Source organism: Macrobrachium nipponense, chromosome 8 (genome assembly GCF_015104395.2).
Source record: "Macrobrachium nipponense isolate FS-2020 chromosome 8, ASM1510439v2, whole genome shotgun sequence".
In the NCBI taxonomy this organism is placed as follows: Eukaryota; Metazoa; Arthropoda; class Malacostraca; order Decapoda; family Palaemonidae; genus Macrobrachium; species Macrobrachium nipponense.
Genome location: NC_087203.1, coordinates 54,071,279 through 54,092,545, shown reverse-complemented (window position 1 = coordinate 54,092,545; position 21,267 = coordinate 54,071,279). Strand labels below are relative to the sequence as shown.

Genomic DNA, 21,267 nt, shown 5'->3' with positions numbered 1-21,267 from the left:
TTTCCCACCCCATCCCCCCCTTCTGGTGGATGGAACTTTGCTGAATGAGTCTGAAGCTTTATATTCTACGTGTAACTTCTGACTCACATCTAACTTTTGAGAAACATCTGATGAAAGTTTCAGCAACTGCCGCACGAAAGTTAGGCATTGTTGGTGGGGCCTCATATTTATAACAGTGATGAAAACAGTGCAACCTGTTTTAAGTCATTTTTCTTTCCCTTACTAGAGTGCTCTTCTCCGTTGTGAACGTCTGTTTCTGCCAGATATTCATCTCTTAAATAGAGTGGTTAGTTTTATTAGTTTTCTGTTTACTAATATTAGCAGGTATGACTTGGATCATCGACGGATGGTCTCATGTTTGTCACTTTTTCATAAGTTGTATTTCAACAGTGATCTTTCACATTCAAGATTAATCCCTGATCCCCATTATCGCTGAAAAGCAGCACCAATATGCAGTGATCGTTCCTCGCTGTCGAACTTCTCAGTTCCAGGGGTCCTTTAGCTGGACTGTGGAACGTCCCCCCAAATACAACAAATCATGGCAACTTATTGTCCGGCTATAAAATGTCAGATGATTCCAAAAACCCGTTGACAACTGGACCTATTTTTAAATATAAAGACAAGTGGAACCTTCTTATGGCATCTAACATTGTCTATTTATAGACTTGACATAGATGTGATATAGGGGAATATATCGGAGCCTCAAGATGACTTCATGAGGCGCGAATAGATGCCGTAGGGGGTGAGTTTTCGTACTGGAGTTAACTTATCATCCCTGAATTGTCCAACGACCGTGACCATGCAAAGAAATGCAAAAGTCAATATGAACACTAAAACTCTCACAAAAGTGTTCTTCGCACCAGCTAGCGGTCTACGAATCGTTCTTTAGAAACAGGTGTTCCGAAACTGAACAACCAAACTGCCTCTACTACCTGGCGTCAGCAACGGACTTGCATTCCTTGTTGTAGTCATTCGTCTTCCTCCTTCTACTGGAAATAGTACTTGAGTTTCGTTGGTGTGCTTTTAATTTGCTTTATATTGTAATTTTGTATTTTTAGATGAGTATTTTTAATATAATTTGATTTCGTTATTGTAAGCTTCAACTTGAAAATGGGGCTCGTCCCTGAAACGTCTCATTAATAAGACTACGCCACTATGAAACAGACGTCTGCACTGAAACCCTTCCTGCTATGTATCACGTATGACATATATATATACATATATATATATATAGTATATATATATATATATCATATATATATATATATATATCAACGGAAGGAAAGCCTCAGACGTGATACATAGCAGGAAGGTTTCAATGCAGACGTCTGTTTTAATATAGGCGTAGTCTTATTAATGAGACATTGGTAAAAGTGGGTACAAGTCATTATATTATATATATACAAGTATATAATTATATAATATCATATATATATATTATATTATGAACAAACTGTGACCTTCCGACCTTTTTGTATCCCCTTATGACTTGTACCCACCATCTACATGTCTTGGTAATAAGACGAAAGAACTTAGAATCGCCAGTGTGTCAATTTTCCTTCGTGGCTGTAACTTTGTTCGTATACTCATCACGTTTTTTCATTTCCTCGTGATTTAAAATCAAACATTAATATATATATTACGTATGTATATATATGTATATATATACATACATACATACACATACACACACATTATATATATATGTGTATATATATATACATATATATACATATATATATATATATATATATATATGTGTGTGTGTGTGTGTGTGTGTTACCACTACTTGCCTTTTTATGCGCCTCTGTTATGTATTAAACTTATTGAGGTTAGGTTAATATTAACATTAGTTCAATATTACTTCACTAATGGAATAGTATTATATAAATGATTATCCAGTCTCAGATGGGACATAGTACAGTTCGTTGCAGTTGAAGCGCAAATCTTTGTTTTGGGTTCTCTTTCTTCTTCTATAGATGGCCTGCGACGCGGGAACTGTTATTTTTTGTTACATAATGACGTATGGAAAAACTGCCATTGTAATATGACTCAGGAATCATGAATAGATGCAGGGTTTAACGGCAGGTCAACTTACTTTGAATATCAGACACCTATAAATGAGCTTCTTTAGCTTTGATGAACCTGATGAAATTTTTTATGCATTCGTAATACTACCGCTGCTTGCTTCCACTTCTTTCCGTGCATTCCGGGTGAGTGCAAAGGAACATTCGCACCTCCTGCCAGTCGTTGCAGGATGTGTTTAAGGGCTACTACTTATTGTTAGGTGGTATGGGGTAGGGTTACTCGACCTTGCTAGGGTAATGATGCCTATTCTGATCTATTTGTGGTTAGGTCAAGCAGAGGGTGAAAAGGTAGACAATATCTAATGATCACCTCGTTCCCACCGGTTTTTTTTTTTTTTTTTTTTCGGGCGAATCTGTGCATGTTTCTTCGTTCGGGTTGATCATTCACCACGTATAACGAGTAGATAGATATTCCTACTTATCAGATATTGAGAGTGAAAGGGCAGAGATGCATACGTATGTCAAAAACCCAGGCGAAACCCCACCCGCCACTCCCCCACCCAATAAAGCCGCCTGCTCCTGCATGAGAGTGCGTGAAATCCTTAGGCGTGGCAGTCAGAATAAGAATCGGAAATAATTGTACGAAAAATAAAGTAACGAATCGTAGTTCATGAATAAAAACAGTCATATCAAGGCAAAACGATAAAAAGAAAGAAGAATACAAGAAGGCAAAACGGTCAAATGAAAATATATGGCAATGAATCAATCATGAGAGGAGGCTACAGGTCACCGACATGGTGATGTTGATTCGCCAAACGAGGAATCAACGTTTTTTCTTACTTGGCTTATTGGTGCGCCCCTTTCCAACAGCACAGACGGATAATTATCGGGTAACTGTGGTTCCCTTGTCGATCATGACAAGGGAGAGAGAGAGAAAAATCCAGATCTGCTAGTTCCGGTCCATGCAATGACACACGAGTCCCATGACACTGTCATTTCCTTTCCATTTGTATAATTATCAGTCCTTCTGCAAGAAGATTCTTGCAATATGAAGATTCTTGCAATATTTACAAAAGCAATTCAAGCCGGTCCTCCCATTCTGCTAAAAATAACAATTGCCATTCTTGATGTGAATCCTCCTCTGAAAGACTGGTCTCACCGAGGAAGATGTTGCTGCCTCATAACTTATCTTTGAAATTCATCGTTAAGTTTTGCGTTACTTTGTCGCCTCCTGTGATTCATGACGTCGCTCAAGTCTGATCTGGCGGAAACTTGAACTTGAACAGTGGGACGTCTCGTGTGATCATATAATGAAGGCTAAATGAGCTATCGTTTTCTTCTTCTTCTTTGTTTTCCTTATTCATTTGCTCTGTTTCTTTGTAGGCGAGTCCATGTTGCCTGTGACGAGGCTGTCATCGGCGAGCAAGGGACCAGCGGCCTCTATTCTTATTCATTCAACAGTCATCCTCGAGACGCGGCGCGTCATAAGTCTTAGTCAACGTAACGTAAATGAGACAATGACAAAGATTTATTAATGACACATGACAATAACGCACTCGACTAAAATAACAGGACTGACGCTTATTGTTCTTCTATTGCGTCTCTGATGGAGTAGTCTGGGTAATTGGGGAAATATCTATCTATCTATTTATTGTTGTCATTTATCTCTCTCTCTCTCTCTCTCTCTCTCTTTCTCTCTCTCTCTCTCACGTGTTCATTACCATATAATATATATATATATATATATATAGATATATATATATATATATATATATATTATACATACATACACTGCATTTAGCAAATGCTACTTTAGCAACGTAGAAGAAACTAATTAAGAGTACATATGTATACATGTTCAAGCACGAACACATATTCGCAATGACGATTTTCTTTATAGTTCGCCGCCTATCTACAAGTAGTCAAAAGCAATGTGTTCTTATCATCATTATCGTCATTCATGAGACGCAAGACAATATAAATAAAGAGAGAGACATTTTATGTTAGGCCTATGATGCCTTTGACACTTGGCAATATTGAGGAGCTCTGGTTGTCTCGTTTTTATTAATATTGACTGCAATTTTAACTGTTATTACTCAACTCTTGTCCGCGGGAGGGAAATTATGGCTCTCATTATTTTCGAGGGGAGTCACTCCCCTCTATTTATGCTAATCGTAATTTCCTAAGTCACCTGTGACACCGCAGCCATCAACTAAAGCCTCGCCAAACCTCCTTCATCTCTTTGCTGAAAGGAGAGAAAGAGAGAGAGATTGTGAGATAAAGAAAAACCACCATATGTTTTTTATATATTTAATAAATTTCTTTGCTATTAGACAACATTGCTGTCATTTTCCAGTAAAGAACTGATGGCAAAATGAAACGATATATTAAGTCAGTATATTATATACCAACAAACAATCCGAACGTGGAATTACATTGTAGAGGGGAATTGACGAATCGGAGATGAATTTGACGAGAGATTTTGTTTGCACAAACCCGGTTATTGTTGATTCATGTTTTCATTTGATTCTGAGCCTTTGTTGACTTGATAAGGATCTTCAGCCTTTTTATTGGCATCGTAAAATGAAGATGGGATTAGATATAACCTGAGGTACTAATCCTGACTGAGCTCCTCGGCGTGAATAGCGTCAAAGGGCTATATAAAGCGACAGTGATTTGTAGCTGCCCATAGCGGCTCTCCTTTCTTCAGCGTAGTCAGTTAATGACCCTACTAGTGGTTATTGAAAGCGGTTACTTCCCGGGTACTTGAAGGGTTAGTAACATTTAAAGGAACATGATTATGTTATGCAGAGGGAATCTGTCATCTATAAAACGTCTTATCATTTGTGCATCATAGAGCACCATATAATGGCAAGACTTGGGAAGCAATGATTGAATACTTATCTGTAGGTGTTGTGATCTGAATATTCGTGCATTTAATGATGCTATCAGGATTTGTCTTGTTCACGGCGGAGGTTATAATGTCCAGGTTTCATTGAATGTTTCACCTTTTGATAGATGTCGTATTCTATGGCTCGTGTTACTGACAAATGACAGGCAAGCATTCTTCCTTCTATGACGACGAGTAGGTGAATGTTGTGAAATTTATTTTGTTGTTATTATTCTCATTGATTGTTTTGTTGGTATTGTTGATTCCTCGACTTTTAGTTGATCAGTGACTTTTCACTTCTCAATTATGTTTGTCGACATTGTCGGCGCAGGTATGAGGACAGAAAAAAGGAAAGAAACTTTTGAGAGAAAAAAGTTGGCAAAGTGCGACATCAACTTCATCGCCGGAAAGAATAGACGGGGAAGTTTGAGTGATAACAGAGCTTAGTAGTTCATCACTGACCCTCATCAGGCAACTCACCCTTCCTCAAGCAAAGCAAATTTATAAATCAAATAACAGTTCGAGTAATTGAACTTACGGCATAATAACATACATGCAGTTCAAAGTATGTATGTATTTGTATATTATTATTATTATTATTATTATTATTATTTTAAATTATTATTATTTCATTATTATTAATTATTATTCATTATTAAACCAATAAATTATTATTATTATTATTATTATTATTATTATTATTATTATTATTATTATTCCAAACATTCATATGGGTCAAACACAGAAGTTTATTAAGTTTTATAATAATAGCATGCCCTTATAGAGATAAAGTAAAAACGAGGAGAAAAATTTTTAAAATAAATAAAGATGCATTGTTAGACAAACAGATAATGTTTGCTTACAAGTTCACATAAGAAAAACCATGGCATCGTTGCAAAGGTGCTCAAAAAAACCACTCGCTACTCTGAAAGCTCTGAAACCTCACTCTATGAAGAGATTATTTATTTGGAGTGTATGTTTGGTTATTTGTCTCAGTTATTAGCAAGCCACGTAAACTATTATGCCTCGATTTTTCGGAAATTGGACCAAAAGTGTGAGCTTGGGCTGTCAACAAATTATTCCATTCTGAGAGAGATCTGGATAAGAGACCTTTCTGAGGGAGAGACACCAGTATTGCAGCCTTGGCGGTGGTTTTCTGACTCCGAACGATATTGTCCCATTATTTTAAGCAATGGATTTAAAAAAACTGCGTTCAAATCTGACTGGACCATCCGGTAGAGTTGAAATAACAATTTACTTAATTTAGCTCATGCTAATGCAATAGTGCGTGACGTGTCCCAGGTGGTTTTGGTCCGAATTTAGACCAATTCGGAAGCAAACTATCGTGAAATGAACCTTTGCTTCGCCCTCACCCTTGAACGAACTTCAGATTGGTTGCTTCTCTTACTTCCTTCGTATTCCCATTTTGATGCTTATGGTAACATCCAGGAGAATGCTTTCTATTTCTTTCTTACGCCTCTAAGTTCTTGGAAAACCTGAAGCCTTCGTGAAATGAATCATGTCTACGTCTGGTTTGATGGACAGTGTCGTTCGTCAGCTCTTATTAGGAAATACACTTGAGTTCAGATATTGCTTGGATTCAGGGGTAATGGAACGCACAGTTGAATTGCATGTGACTATGAATTCTAAAGCATTACGTTTTGTGGCGTCGAGAATTGTCATTATTATATCATTATGTTATTATCTTGCTTTTTTATCGCTTCCATTGTTCTTGTTACTAACATCAAGGTTTTCTTGTTTGTTTACCGTGAAAGGAGGCCTTTATCTGCTATGTTCCCCGCACTCCTTGATCAAATCAAATCTTTGTTCTTGAAGATGGAGGCGGGGTGTGGGGGGGGCGGTTGGTTGGGGAGAGTTTTGGCACCTGATTAGAAGTCATTTGTTTGTCTGTCCAACACAGATGCCCAGTGGGCACAGACGGAGAGGCACTTGGCCAGGAGAAGCGAGTGATAGAGAGCGGAGTCATTATTTTTGTTTGTTTGTTTGTTTGTATGCATTTACACGGAAAAATCGAGTTTGAGCCAAGTACGTAAAAGTGAAAACACGAGAGGCCACACTGTTTAAACTAGTAATCTTTTCTTGAACGTGAATATTGGGCTACACACATAAAAAGTGGATTGGTTCTGCCACAGGTTATTCGGCGTCCTCTTCATTTCTCGTTGATTCATTATTTTGTCTCGTTTCTGGTTGAAAGTGCCCGAAGAGTCCCACCAGGATCTATGGCAGCTCAGCGTTCACTCATCCGACGTCGTTATCGAGGAGGCTGCTGCCTCTCGGACTTTCCGACGATTTAACGGTTCTTGTGGTTCATACGTGATGTTTGCCTCACTTTCGTTCTCAATAAACTCGTACACTTTAAAAAGTGTTGGTACGATTTTCAGCGAGACTCTGCTTGTACGAATTTATTTCCTCAATTTTCTGTTTATAAATGTTTTCCTCTCCTCTGTGTTCAGTGTTAGAGAACTCTCGATCAATCTCGCATAGAGTCTATATATCTATATATATATTATATATATATAGATATATATATATATATATATATATATATATATATATATTATTATATATATATATATATATATATATATATATACACATGCATAATATTGATGTATGTATGTATGTGTGCATGCATCTATGGGAATGAAATGAAGCTGTCTGGAAAAGCGAACGAGTCGTTTCCCGCCGTATGGGATTGAACTCGAGTCTAAATGAGTAAGGTGAGGTCGGATGCAAAGCAGATGGAATAATACGGAAAATGTTGCGTCGCGAAGTGTCAACGAAAACATTGCCAGAGGATAACAGAAGACAGAGGCAAAGCGCACGAGAGAACGAGGCCACGAGTTCTTGCAGTGATTCGAGGCAAAGAAAATCCTTGATCTGAACTCTTGAGAGGAGCCTTCGCTCGAAGGACTTGGGAAGGGCAACGGAGGAAGGGCATGAAAGGAAACGAGGATTATAAGAATAGGAACAGAAAGCCAGGGACGGGAAAAGACGGTGCGAGAACGAAGTCAAAATAAAGCAGAGCTGGCATCTCTCTCTCTCTCTCTCTCTCTCTCTCTCTCTCTCTCTCTCTCTCTCCTACAGTAATTAGCCAATCTGTTGCTGTCACTCTCAGAGAGCTTTTTCACCACTCTCTTAGTGTTGTATCTCTTTTCACCTTTTTGTATTCTCTCTCTCTCTCTCTCTCTCTCTCTCTCTCTCTCTCTCTCTCTCCTCTATTCTGTGCAGTTAAGCTACTCAGATAAAGAATTTCCGGCAGGATCTATTTTTATTTTCCGTAATTATTGATATGGCCTTTTTTGTTCGCTTTTGTTGTAGAAATTTTATATCATCGACATTTTTCTATGATCAAGGGGGGAAAACAGTAAAAAGAATTGTAAAGCACTTCGTCGACTGTGGTTGGTCGCAGCGAGAGTAAAGTACACTTAGGTTAGCACCCTCATACCAGAAAAATGAATTGTGGTAATATGTATATATACGTATGTGTGTCTGTCTCTAGCGCGTATGATTTTGTCTTTGAGAGAACGATAGTTTGCTGGTGTTTGCCTTGGTGTCTTGCACCGTAACCGTGGACAGGTATCACAGCCGGAGAAAATGTTGAATTCAAGTATATGGTCGTAATACGTCTGCAATCCGTGTGTTGCATGTATTATTCTTCTTTCTTTGCTGAACAGTGCCATGAAATATTTGATCGAATAACATTCCAACTTCGTCCCATTTTTCGTTAATCTTGGCTTCAGTTTTGACAAAAATTGAACGACAAAATAAACGAAGAAAAAACGAATAACATGCCTTGTGCCCAACTGCTTCATGTGCCAAAGAGTCTCACATATGTGGTGAATGGTCACATGTGCCACTGGCAGCTACTGTCGTCGTAGGATGACCATAAAATGTGGATATCTCTGATTTTATTGACTGCAATGTGAGGCCGTCTGACGGGGACCCTTATCTGCAGTGCCTGCGTACGCTCATTTTAAAGCATTGCTTATTTTCATGGGCCTAAAGAATGTCGGGCACAGCTCATATTTCTTTGTTCTGGACCTATGTTTTACATTTTTTCTAAAGAGTAGGACCTCTGTAGTATGGACCTTAGCCTCATTAAACTGACGCATGAAGTGAGAGTACAAGCTGCTTGGTCCATCCTCGTTTCTTGCGGTCACGCAAAGATCTCTGCTAAACTCGATTTCATTGACCACTGGGATACACACAGACGCTCACTGTGTGTATATATGTAATGTGAAAAACAGATTGAATCTGATGTTAGATTTTCAAGTCTTTTGTGAATAGATGCTACATTATTCAGTTCCATAATATTTCTCAGGAAGTTGGTTTTAGCCTCTCGTTGTTTCCTTTTCGCTCAGTAGGTCTCCTCATTCAAAAGATTGGTTGGGCCCATAACTGCTGTCGGGAGTTTGAAATATCACACCGGGACGATCTCATTGCGTTCCTTGCTCAGACGAGGACTGATCATCCGTTAGATAAAGCCATAAAAATCATTGGTTTATTGATGAGTAGTAATTACAGTATTCATTATGTGGTTTAGTATTAATTTATCCACAGCCAACAATAGCATTTAACAATAATGCAACATCAGTATATGAGCCAGTGGTCGAAATTCCTGGCGGCCGGGGGCCAACTGAGCTTTGCAATTATATTAGTTCGAGCAGTTACTAAAGATATTGTGCGCATTTTGTCTTAAACCATCGTTATGACTTTCCTTGACGCTTAACTTTGCATCCCTGAAAATAAACGCGAACAGTGACTCGATTTCTACTTGTAAATGTGCATGTAGTACGTACTATGGCGAACCCTTGGGAGTCGGTTGCCCTTTCTAGCAAAGGCAGCTCCTCGAAAATAATGAGAAGGTTGACGCCCAGAGAAGAGAAGCTCGTAAAATGCCTAATGTACAAACTGAATTGGTGTCTGATGGGCCCGAAGAACTCAGTCAATGATCACTCTTAAACAACAAATGACGCAGTGTCAGGTATCATTCGGAGGGGTCTCCTTAGACTCAAAGAGAGAGAGAGAGAGAGAGAGAGAGAGAGAGATTCAGTCTCAACCGATGATCAAGAACACTTATTTAGTTGCAGGCTGTTGATGACGCCTCACTTTGAAGATGGGACTAATGGACTAGTTGGGAGCCAAGAATTCAGGCGATCACCTTTTTTTTCCATTTTGAGTACTTTATTACTCTCCCCTTTTATTTTCAACATATATTTTAAAATAACATTCTTTATTGGCATTTAGATTTTATTCCAAGTAAAATATCGTCGAAATTCCACTCCAAGATTGGACTACCTCAGGGAAGCATGTGAACACTGCACCACATCAGCCCAGCAGCATCTCCCGAAGGCCGGCTGAGGTCTTGGTAATGCAATACTTTAATTGCGCTGAGCAAAATATATCATTTACGTCCATGCTACTGCTGCGCTGGTTTTGTTTAGCGATTTTGATTTCATTTGTTTTTTATGTTTATTGTAAGGGTAAGAGATCTGCTCTAGATATCTGATAGAACGGTTAGTTACGAAGTTACGACATTGGTGGACGGGACTGCTGTCAGTAAGTGGTATTGATCTTGTTAGGGTTTTGTTATTGTTTATGTATGTACGTATGTATGTACGTATGAATGTATTTATGTAGATACAGCTCTTTTCCCGTGATTAAGGTGGCTATATTTCAAGAATGACGTCAGACAATCTGTAGTTGATAAATCTTGAGTTTGGTACCGTGTCCGAGCAAATACGAAGTCAATAGCTTTAGTGCAATACCTTCCCTAATACGGTCAGAAGGACGTGAGAAAGCCTTTACGAAGATGTTAAGATAATCGAGATTTTAAGAGCTTATTTCACTGTCGCCGTTTCCATTCGACAAGTCTGGTTAATGTGAACAACAGGTAGTGTACCGCATATATCTTGGATAACTTGTCGGTCATAGAGTAGCATACTAAAGATAAAAAATGGTCTTAAAGTTTGATTTTATTTTAGTAAAGATCAGATGACAATTTTATGGAGAAAAAAAAAGGAGGTGTACTACAGGCTTGTTGGTGTCCACCAGTTATTGAATCGTATATTTCAAACAGAGAAGAGAGGATGAAATTCACAAACGAGCACTGAGGGCCTGGCCTCTCTTCCGCACGAGATTTCGCAGAATTTTTCACAGAACTTGATAAAGGCCTCGGCATTATATGTTAGTGACATTATTGAAGTTTTCAAGAGATATTTCCACAATGGCAATGCTACATTTATGATAAACGACATAGCTATTACTGCAAATAACTTCAGATCTACATGGAGTTGCTACTTTGCTTTCCATCTCATTCTCATTTATTCTCATTCAGGGATTTGTCTTTGGCCTGGATTAACTCTATCAATTTGGAATCTATGGCATAGAAAATGAAAACGAAATAGAACATGGTTCGTAGTAAAATATTAACATAGTCGCCTGTTGCCACAGTGCTCTGTATACAAGACAAAAAAATGGAAACGGAAAGAAATTCAGATGGAAGACCTTTAAGATTTTTTGTCCTTTTACCTCGAGTTCAGTTCTCATGCATCTTGGCCAGGCAGTTTCCATGTGCCTAAAGGTTCATTATTCTTCAATGAAGCCGAGTAGACATCTCCGTAGAGTATACATATTGGTCAGGTTTTCAGAAATCTTTCCGCCACCCTCAAATGTTCTCCAGCTCAATCTGATCTCATTTCTTACAGAAATTTTGCAGTGATTCGGAAGCTCCCCCGACGCCGGCCACTCCGTCCTCTTCGTTACCTCATGGTCACCATCCACACCAACACCAGGCCTCCCACCACCAACACCAACATCACCACCACCACCATCACCACTCGCATCATCACCCCCCACACACCGAACCTCCAGGATCGCCAGCGCAGCACACGAACGTAAGTACTGATGCTCGTGAGGTGAGGTCTTGGTTCTCTGTTGTAGTTTGCTGCCTTTAGCATTGGAAAGTAGCTTCAAATCCGTGAGCAATGCCACTGTTGCCATAATAAGATTAAAGAGAGAAAGTGAGATCTACAGACAGTTACTAAGTAGTGTCTTTTACCTAGCTCTGGTAACTGAAAGTTCTTGATTGTACTTTCCTGAAGCGCAAAGAAAATCCTCTTAGTTGTGCTTCCCTTCATTCCACTGGGAACAGAGGGATGAAATCCATAACGATATATTTCTTCTTCCTTTCTTATCTTCCTTTAAAACTTCAGCCGAAACCCCTTATAAACAGAGTCAGCAGGTTATAAACCCGCGACGGCTCCAAAGATAAGTTAGTCTGCAGGTTATAGGAAAGGGTGATACTACATAAATAAACCGATACACCTGAATTCAGGAGATGTCAGCAGTAAGTAGGAATGAATAAGCTCCTCGTTTAAACAACTGCATTAGTTGTAGCTCAAATACAACTCGTAGCAAACTGAATAATATTAAACCAGATACTGCAAAAGACACTCTTCGCAGAAGCAGCTTCTCCATTGGTGTGAGCAAAGGCAGCTATGTCAAATGCTAAGAGTGCAGTTGCAGTAAATTTCGTGGTATAAAAATGAACTTAATTGACCTCTACGTATTCCACAAGTCAACATTAAAAGTTGGCAAAATAAACAAGGAAGAAAAAGGCTCGAAACGCTTCAGTAGAATAGATTCACCATGACCCTTTCGAATACGCCAGCAAGAGCCAACTTTTTGAAGAATAGAGGACGCAGCAGTATTACGCACTTTCGTGCGCAAAAGTCCGTTCTCTTAGCCATCCAGAGAGTGAACACGAATTCGCGGACTGAAACACCGAAGCAGTTGAACAAGTAAGTAACTAATGGAACCCAACAGATGTCGCACCGTAAGGGCGTACAGGAATGGAAGGAATGGTAATCAGATATTTTTCTTGGGTATAGATGAATTCTCCATGTTCTAATATCGTTAAGAAACTGATCGTAAAGCTTTTGTTGTTGACGATAGTACTGGGTTTGTGTTGAATGTGCAGTTAAGGAAATGTGCGAAATTAATATGAGAATAAAAATGCCTAATTCATGAATTACTACTCCCTATAGGTTATCGTACCTTATCAACAGATAAGACTGTCCACAAGATTGATACAAAACAATTTTCAGCAACAGTCTTTACGGTGGTGTTCTATATTCTGCTAGCTGCCTCTTAAAAAATAAATAAATAACTACCATTTACAAAAGCAGGTTAGGAAAATGTTCAGTTCCCTTACGTTATTGAGGTAGTGATCACAAACTGCTGCTGGTGCATCCTCTTTATTTAAACATTCATAGATCTGTAATGTTTAGTTATATTGCGTGATTGAGCCAACTTCCATAGTGGAAGTGAGTGTTATGGGTGATGACAAAACCAATGCCAGGTTTTAGACGCTTGCAAATTATGGCTATACGTAATTTTTTTTTAAATACTAATACAAAATGAAAGATTCAGATACTTTCACCAATGTAGTAAATTCATATTCAGTAAAAAGATGGAAAGAAAGAAGCAAGAAAAATATTAATCATAGCTCAAAGGTAAAGACAAAAAATTGATAAGACAGAGTTTCTGGGTAAGTGGCAGTCTAAGACGTAAGTAGCGAATGATTTTTTCAGTACGGTATGTATTATTTGGCGGTTTTGTTGGTGATATGAGGTTACAGCAACGACAATGCGCTTTGAATTGAATAACCGTCTACCTGTCCAATTGTGATTATTGCTAATGTAGATGGCATGGTTAATAAAACTATTAATCCGCAAATAATACTATGGTGTAAACCATTTTAAATTAACATAACAGTCTATACCAAAGGCTTAAGGATGACGCTACCCCATACCTGTGGTAAAGAGGTATACACTCAAACGGTCAAACCCAGTTCGTCAACAGCAAAAACTTGATGATCACTTTATTAACGATATTAGATATCGAGTTACTTGTTCAACTGCTTTGGGGTTTCATAGTCAGCAGATTCATGTTCACTCTCTGGACCAGCAGAGGGAATTACGGACTTGTGTGCACGATAGTAAGCTCTGTGTTTGTGTCCCCATCCCCCAGTTTTTTAGTGGTACTAAATGACTGCATTTCAGGGCCGTTTCTAATTGATTTTCCTCGATAAAATTTTACCAAAGTATCGGATATGGATCGTATTTGGGAAGTAGCTATTTGAAGTCACAGCCTAATTGACAAAAATATGCAGTGACGTCTATTGTTGATAATTAAGGCACTAATCAGAGTAAATCAAAGAAATTTACAGGGAAACTTAGCTAAATTTAGCAACTACCCAAATATTTGACCCTTTTGTATGTTGAGAATGATGATAATACTAAGGTTTCCATTGGTGATACCACGGATAATTAATAAGAATTTGGAATATATGCATACAATATTATAACAAATTAATTTTGTAAATATACTTATGGCAATATTACTGTTTTCGTTGGACATAGTTACGTTGACTATATGAATACATAGCAATTATAATGCAAAATCTCTTTACCCTTTGGCTATCAATTATACAAAACCTTTGGAATTGGTGAAGTACAATCTTACTGAAATGAAAATACAATCATTTAGAGGTGTTTGGTACGATATTTTGGCCCGATAAACCTGGTAACCTTGAATTATAATAAACATACTGATGACGAGCAGGTGAGGGCAGCCGATTATTCATAGGTCAAACACAGGTTATACGCGATGGCTGCTTCACCTATTGCAAGCCTAGCAAATTGTCCTCGTGACCGCAAGACTGCTTTCGTGTTGCGTGTTTTTGCAGTATGCAACAAAGAAAAGAATGGTAAGTGTCGTATGCTAAATATTACCAGGTAAGTGGTTAATAAGGCTATATACAAGCACCAAACGATTTAGACAAAAGGGACAAAGGTGACCTTTATAGGGGTAATACTCGAATGACTGAGTATGAGAAAGAGAGAAATGGAAATATTTTGTTTATATCAAAGCCTTCCTAACTTTTCAGACCAAGAATAAACAATGACCTCATTTTCTTCACTGATAAGCTATCTCACTGACTAGCTGCAACGAACATTTTTAGCAACTTACCTATTCTAATGACCTCCTTATATACACACACATACAGATACATACACACATTTGTATATGTACATAATTTCATTTGTGTTATGTGCATTTATGTGAGTACCATGTCTATGTATGTGTATGTATACGGCATATGTATTTATGGATATTCTATCATCCTCTTCCGTGATGTCGAGGTATGAATAATACCAGTAATGATTATATTAACAAGAATGAGAATATGATGAACATTTATTATTATTGATTAATAATTTCATTATCAATACTACATGGCCGTGTACATAGGAAAAGCAAAGTATGTTATACAATACAGTTTTATTCATTTGCCAAATACTGGTCTTTATCCACACAGGCGCAATGACCGTTTAGTAAAATTTCGTGGGCACCTGAACGATACTTGACGTATCCTTGAAACTCTAGGGTAACAATGGTTTTCACAGCTTGTGTGTTAGTGTATGCAAGAATTTGTGCATATTTCTAGTTAAAGGAAACGTGAATTGCGCCATGGAACTGTATTGTACCATTAATATTCTCATTGTACACTACTCGGGTGTTTGAGTGCGAAACAATAAGAATTTCATACACTACTATTACCACTATTACCAATATCTTAGTTTCATTCATAAAAGTATATGGACTGGCGTCTAGTAAAGTACGTCATACAGTGTCAATGAGTGGGAAGGCCTTTATTAATGACGTTTTATTAGCCTCTGTCTACGAGCTTGCTAGATTTAGCCAAGTTTCCCTTTAAATCTCTGATTTATTCTAAGTGCTTATCAGGATTGAACATCACTGCATATTTTTGCCAGTTAGGCTATGGCTTCAAGTACGAACCATATCCAATGCTTTGGTAAGATTCTATCGACGAAAATAAACTAGACACGGCCCTGAAATGCACAGAAATTATGTATTACTCTCATGTCAACAATTTTGATAATCCTGTGCAGGGGCGATGAGACAGCCTAGACCGCATTCTTAACCTAATAATGCCAACTAACATATTCCAGGACCGACAAACATTTTTTTCTTCTAGTATAATTCTTCTTAAAAGTACTACGCTCTGGACTCCCGTAACCTGTTTGGATCATCTATATTGCGTGGAGGATATCACAAAATATCATTAGGTTTTCAATAAAAAGTAATGTCTCATTTGAACGGACATATAACTCCCTGCGCAGTAGCGCATTAAGCATTTTAACACATTTTTCAGGCAACTTTTTACTTTGCTCTTTTTAAACTTAAAAGTGGTGTATGCCATCTTCACCGCTCGTTTGTTAAGTATGTCATCGGGCTCATATACAGGGCAAACCAGTGAAATAAATGGTCGTGCCATGTAGAGCGAAATCACCAGTCGGTTCCCGGTGATTTGAGGCAAGCACTAAAAGTACGATACTGACAGACTTACTTTATCATAAAGGCCACATAAAATAAAAATTTAAAACGACTGTTTTATCATAGATCTTTGTAACTTGAGCATAACTAGGCATTTAGCATACAAGCAAATAAAGAATAGCCAATGGGTTAGGTAACTGGATCTTACATAAATAAACAAATTAACGTAAACAAATGCCTTATCAATTTGAATATATAAATACAAAATATACACATATATGTATATATACACATACACATACATACAATATATATACATGTATAACTGAATAAAAAAAAATGGAACGTGATGAATGTAGTATAAATAACGGCAAAAGCCATGAAGGGAAGTGAAACAATGGAGTACCCCATTGTTTCACTTTCAATTATGGTTTTTGCCTTTATGTATACATATGAAATATAATACAAATAATACAAATATAATACATATAATACAAATAAATAAACTAATACACGCATATGCAGCCGTGGCTCTCTATACTGAGACCAAATATCTTTAACTATTCTTATAGTTCCCAGATTAAAATCAAAATTGCGACTGAAAGATACATTTTTTTATAGGACTTCTTCCTAGCCACAATTTCTACCAAGGCAAGAAAGAAAGGCTGAACAAAAATATTCGTGTTTAATACAAGTTTTCTTCAAGATCATTTGCCCAAATGCCGACCGTCATTATGAAATAGAAAACAGAAGCTGTTCATTTGGCAATTTTGCTACATACTAAATTATTTCATTTTTATTCGAATACCAGTCTCTCTCTCTCTCTCTCTCTCTCTCTCTCTCTCTCTCTCTCTCTCTCTCTCTCTGTTTCTGAACAGTCTGCGTTACTTCCAATCGAGCCTGCTGTTTTATTTGTGTCGCATGTTTGTATCTTGTTTTCGGATGTATGGCTCTACCTTTGCGAGGAGTGTATGGAATAAGTGGCCATGATGGAATGTACTTACACTCATTCTCATATAGTAGTTTCTATAATCACGTTCATAGGCATATTGTAGTTACGTACTATTATTGTGTGGCTCCCGTAAACATCTCTCCTATTTAGCCAATCTTTGCACCACACACTTCTTTTATACATACGCAAATCATTATGCAGCACAACAGTTTCTTTTCTGAGCAGTACTATAATATAGCCACTATGTTTTTCGTACGACACTCGACAGTGTACTGGCACCGTCGTCGGGCAAGTCCGCCCATTTGTCAACTCACGGCAGAATTTGCCCACTGACCGCTCTGGCCGGCGATCAAGCCCGCTCGTCTGGACAGGCCTTTAAGGTTTAATATGTTAGTTCATTCCTACTGTAAAAAATAACGTGAATCGCTAGTTCCCTTCTTATGTTTCCTGCTGTTCTCCCATGCTTGGAAGCACAGCTTCTCTTTCCTAAATAACCTAAATACTGTGTTTCACTGTCTTCCTCGATAATCCGTATTGAATTGACATGTCCTTTAATTGCTGCAGTACTGGATTGTAATTAGGCAATTGAAAATAGCGTTAACTTTGAATGCATTAGTCTTTACCTATGAAAAACCCAACCTTATACTTTCACCCTTTATCCAAAATTACATCTGCAGCGCAAATTACATTTACACTAACTGCATTATAATTATTCATCTAAAATCTGGTCACATATTACCAAACATCCAACCAAAGCAAACCCTATGATCAAACTCTTGTTTTCACATTTCTAACCCCACTACTTACTGCAGGGCAGGCTTTTAATTAAGATTCGAAGTTATTTCTTATATTAATGCTGTATCGTTCAAGGGACTGACTACACAGGTTATCAGTCTCCCCCCCCCCCCACCCCCCTTTTCTAACACCACTACTTATTGCAGGGCAGCCTTTTAATTGAGATTCTTAGTTATTTTTTATATTAATGCTGTATTGTGCAAGGGACTACACAGGTTACCATTACCCCCTCCCCCCCTTTTTTTTTTAACCAACGCATATCTAGGATCTTGTCAGTTTCACACAAACGCTCAATTGCCGAGACTTAAGCCATACAAATATTTTGACCCTAGGTGGGAGAACTTTATAGAACCAGACTTTAACCTCTCAGCCAACGGAACACTGAACGCTACAGCATGAAATTTCAAAATATAGTCACAGTAGTTTCCTTTTTATTCGTTAACAATTTGATGATATATAGTACTAGTCCAAATTAGAACTATTAAGATAAATCTCTAAAAATCTTATCCTTGAATCTTGAAAAATAAACACATTTAACAGCTTATGTACCCTTTTTATAACAATCAGGGTCAGTTTTATGTGGTTACAAACGCTGGTAAAGACAGGATGGTGCACATTGGAATCTTTTTTTGTCATGAATCTACGGCTACAGAATGATTTACTCTCAAGACCAGTTTTATCGCACTTCAAAACTAAAATTAGGAAAGCCTCGCTTTTGTAACTGAAGGAAAAAGGAAGGAAAGATATTCTATGCAATTACTCCAAATCCTTGAGTCCGCCATTTTAAGCCCTCTGAGCAAGTCCCCTGTAAGTCATGAAGAGCAACAGGAAAAACTTTGGATAAAACTCAATTAAAACCAAACCTTAATACAAAAGAAGAAACAAATGAAACTTTAACGTACACTGTTGCTCAATTCTTTTTCTTTTATGCAAAATCTTTTCGAATTACAAAATTCATAAAACATCAAACCTTCAAAATACTAACATCTACCAAATTTCTGAAAAGTCATAACCATGGATTTCAAGATTAATAGATTTCATGATCCAAAACTAAAAATGAATTGGGAGCTTTAAAACCCCAGAAACGTTAAGCCAAAAATAATTTTAGTTTTTCTATAAAGACCCCACTGACCTAAACTGAAAACTTAAGTTACATATTCCGAATAGCTTTCGAAATCACAGTATTAAGGTGAGAAGTAACTAAAACCAGAGTGGATTAAGCTGATAAATTCAATAACCATCAAAATAAAAACACTTAATATATGGCTTACTAATGCAAGTTAACTGTTGACAGGAAAAACCAGTTTTATACAAACCATCAGATTTATACAAACCATTGCATATGTAGTACAGAACATTAAGTGCGACGCTATCTACTGAAATTACTAGATTATCAGTTTTAAAAATTATTAATAATAGTAAAGTTAAAAGTCACGGTCATCTGCAAACGAAAATTAGAATATAAAAACTCGAAGGACTCGCGCAGTAGGCCAACACGCCTACTATACAAGCCCTAAGGAGCCCCCTCCACCAGGTAAGGGTCACCGCTCCCGATGGGGTGGAGGAAAAGGAAAAAATTAGACATTAAAGTTCTGAGGAATTTCGGGATGGCAGCAGTTTTAACTTTTTTCAACCAGTCTTGAATATTCATCGCAGCATCGTGTCCCCGAAATGTTTAAGAGCATTAGAAAGTTAAATGTACTAAGTTCTATGTACTAGTAAATTTTCTTAAAAGCTCACATACTAATTCCAACAATTATTAGGTTACTGTCCTTGTAAGGAAAATACTTCTCTTCATAATTAAACCTTTTAATTAAAACAAAACTTTCTTAAAATCCTTTCTAAAACTGGTTGTGATGAACTAGATACACAGCAACAATGGGAAAACATAGTTTTACTGTATTTTTCTTACTGTAATAAACCACATTCCAACACGCAGGTCCTCGGCAAGATCTGATCAAGAAAAAATATATTAAAAAGAAAAATATAATCCTAGATTTTTATAAAATGTATCCATAGGGGCCACATGGAGGCAGCGAGACTGGAAAAGTAAGAGTCACTGAAACCAACCAAAGGCGTCGAACTTCAAAAGTGGAAAATAAAAATGTTAAAAATACTGGATTAACCCTGCACATTTACCCAAGAAATTTAAGCAGTGCTTCGTCTACAAAAAGCACATTTAAATATATAGTCATGGTCCAAAAACAGATGCAAACAATTCTGAACAGAAAGTTCCCAAAAAATGTGCAGCCGCCTTGAAAATACACGAAGTAGACGTTAAATAAGATAGAAAAAGCACAATGCCTTAAAAGGGGACTCAACTTCAATGCTAACTCGAAACGCGTTGGAATAGATGAACTGAAATGGACAGCCTCCGAACCACTAATCGTACTAGTATGTCTACCAGCCAACTGTCAAAATGAAGGAAGACTTTACCTGACCGAAAATCAGCTTTCGATGACGTCACCCTGGAACCGCATAAATTCAATAGTCGGTCGACACAAACTGGCGTAAAGGAAACCAGCGTCTTCCTTTGAGTCGTTCCAAAAATAACCTCGCCTGTCTCAAAATAGATTTTGCGTGACGAATACCGATGGATAAGAAAAATGGTTTAAACAAAAACTAACTTGCAGGATAAAAGTTACTTTGAGGATTTCCATTATGATCCATTAATGTTTATCATGAAAAAAAAAAAATCTTAAATCAGGATTTCAAGGAATCGATTCCAAAATAATTTCTGAGTGAGACTTTGTCGGGGTCGAAAGAAATATTATTTTTATTAGGGATCTTCGAAAATCGACTTTTCATCATTGTAACAGTATTAACTGCACAGTCATTCTTTATAAACCCGAAAACTTACGTCAAACAAATCCTTTTTAATTCTCTCTCTCTCTCTCTCTCTCTCTCTCTCTCTCTCTCTCTCTGCAAGTGACACCAAATTCTAATTCAGTTCGTGAAGGTAATTCAGATGGTGTTTCGCTATGCTTCACCACCTGCGTATTGTACACCTTTATACTTGATACATGTATAGAAATAAGGGAAATAGAAGATTTCTAGGTGATGAGTCTAGCTGACACTTATCCAAAATCCGCAGTTTACCCGAGTGGTCTCTAAATTTTGTCTATGGATCTTGACTGACCTGCAGGGTTGTTAAGTCTCGTCAGTGTTGCTGTATCCCTTCCACTCCTAACTGCACCGTCACTTCTAAGTAACTG

The 21,267-nt window shown here is 37.6% G+C and overlaps 1 protein-coding gene across 3 annotated transcripts in view; it reads left to right on the top strand.

Moving 5' to 3' along the window:
• Nucleotides 1-21,267, top strand: part of LOC135222785 (myb-like protein Q) — a 157,371-nt gene that overhangs the window by 17,701 nt on the left and 118,403 nt on the right. For all 3 annotated transcript variants that reach the window (XM_064261055.1, XM_064261056.1, XM_064261053.1), the window contains exon 2: nt 11,649-11,837. In XM_064261055.1, coding sequence (XP_064117125.1) covers nt 11,649-11,837 — 189 coding nt within the window. The remainder of the gene's footprint in view (nt 1-11,648; nt 11,838-21,267) is intronic.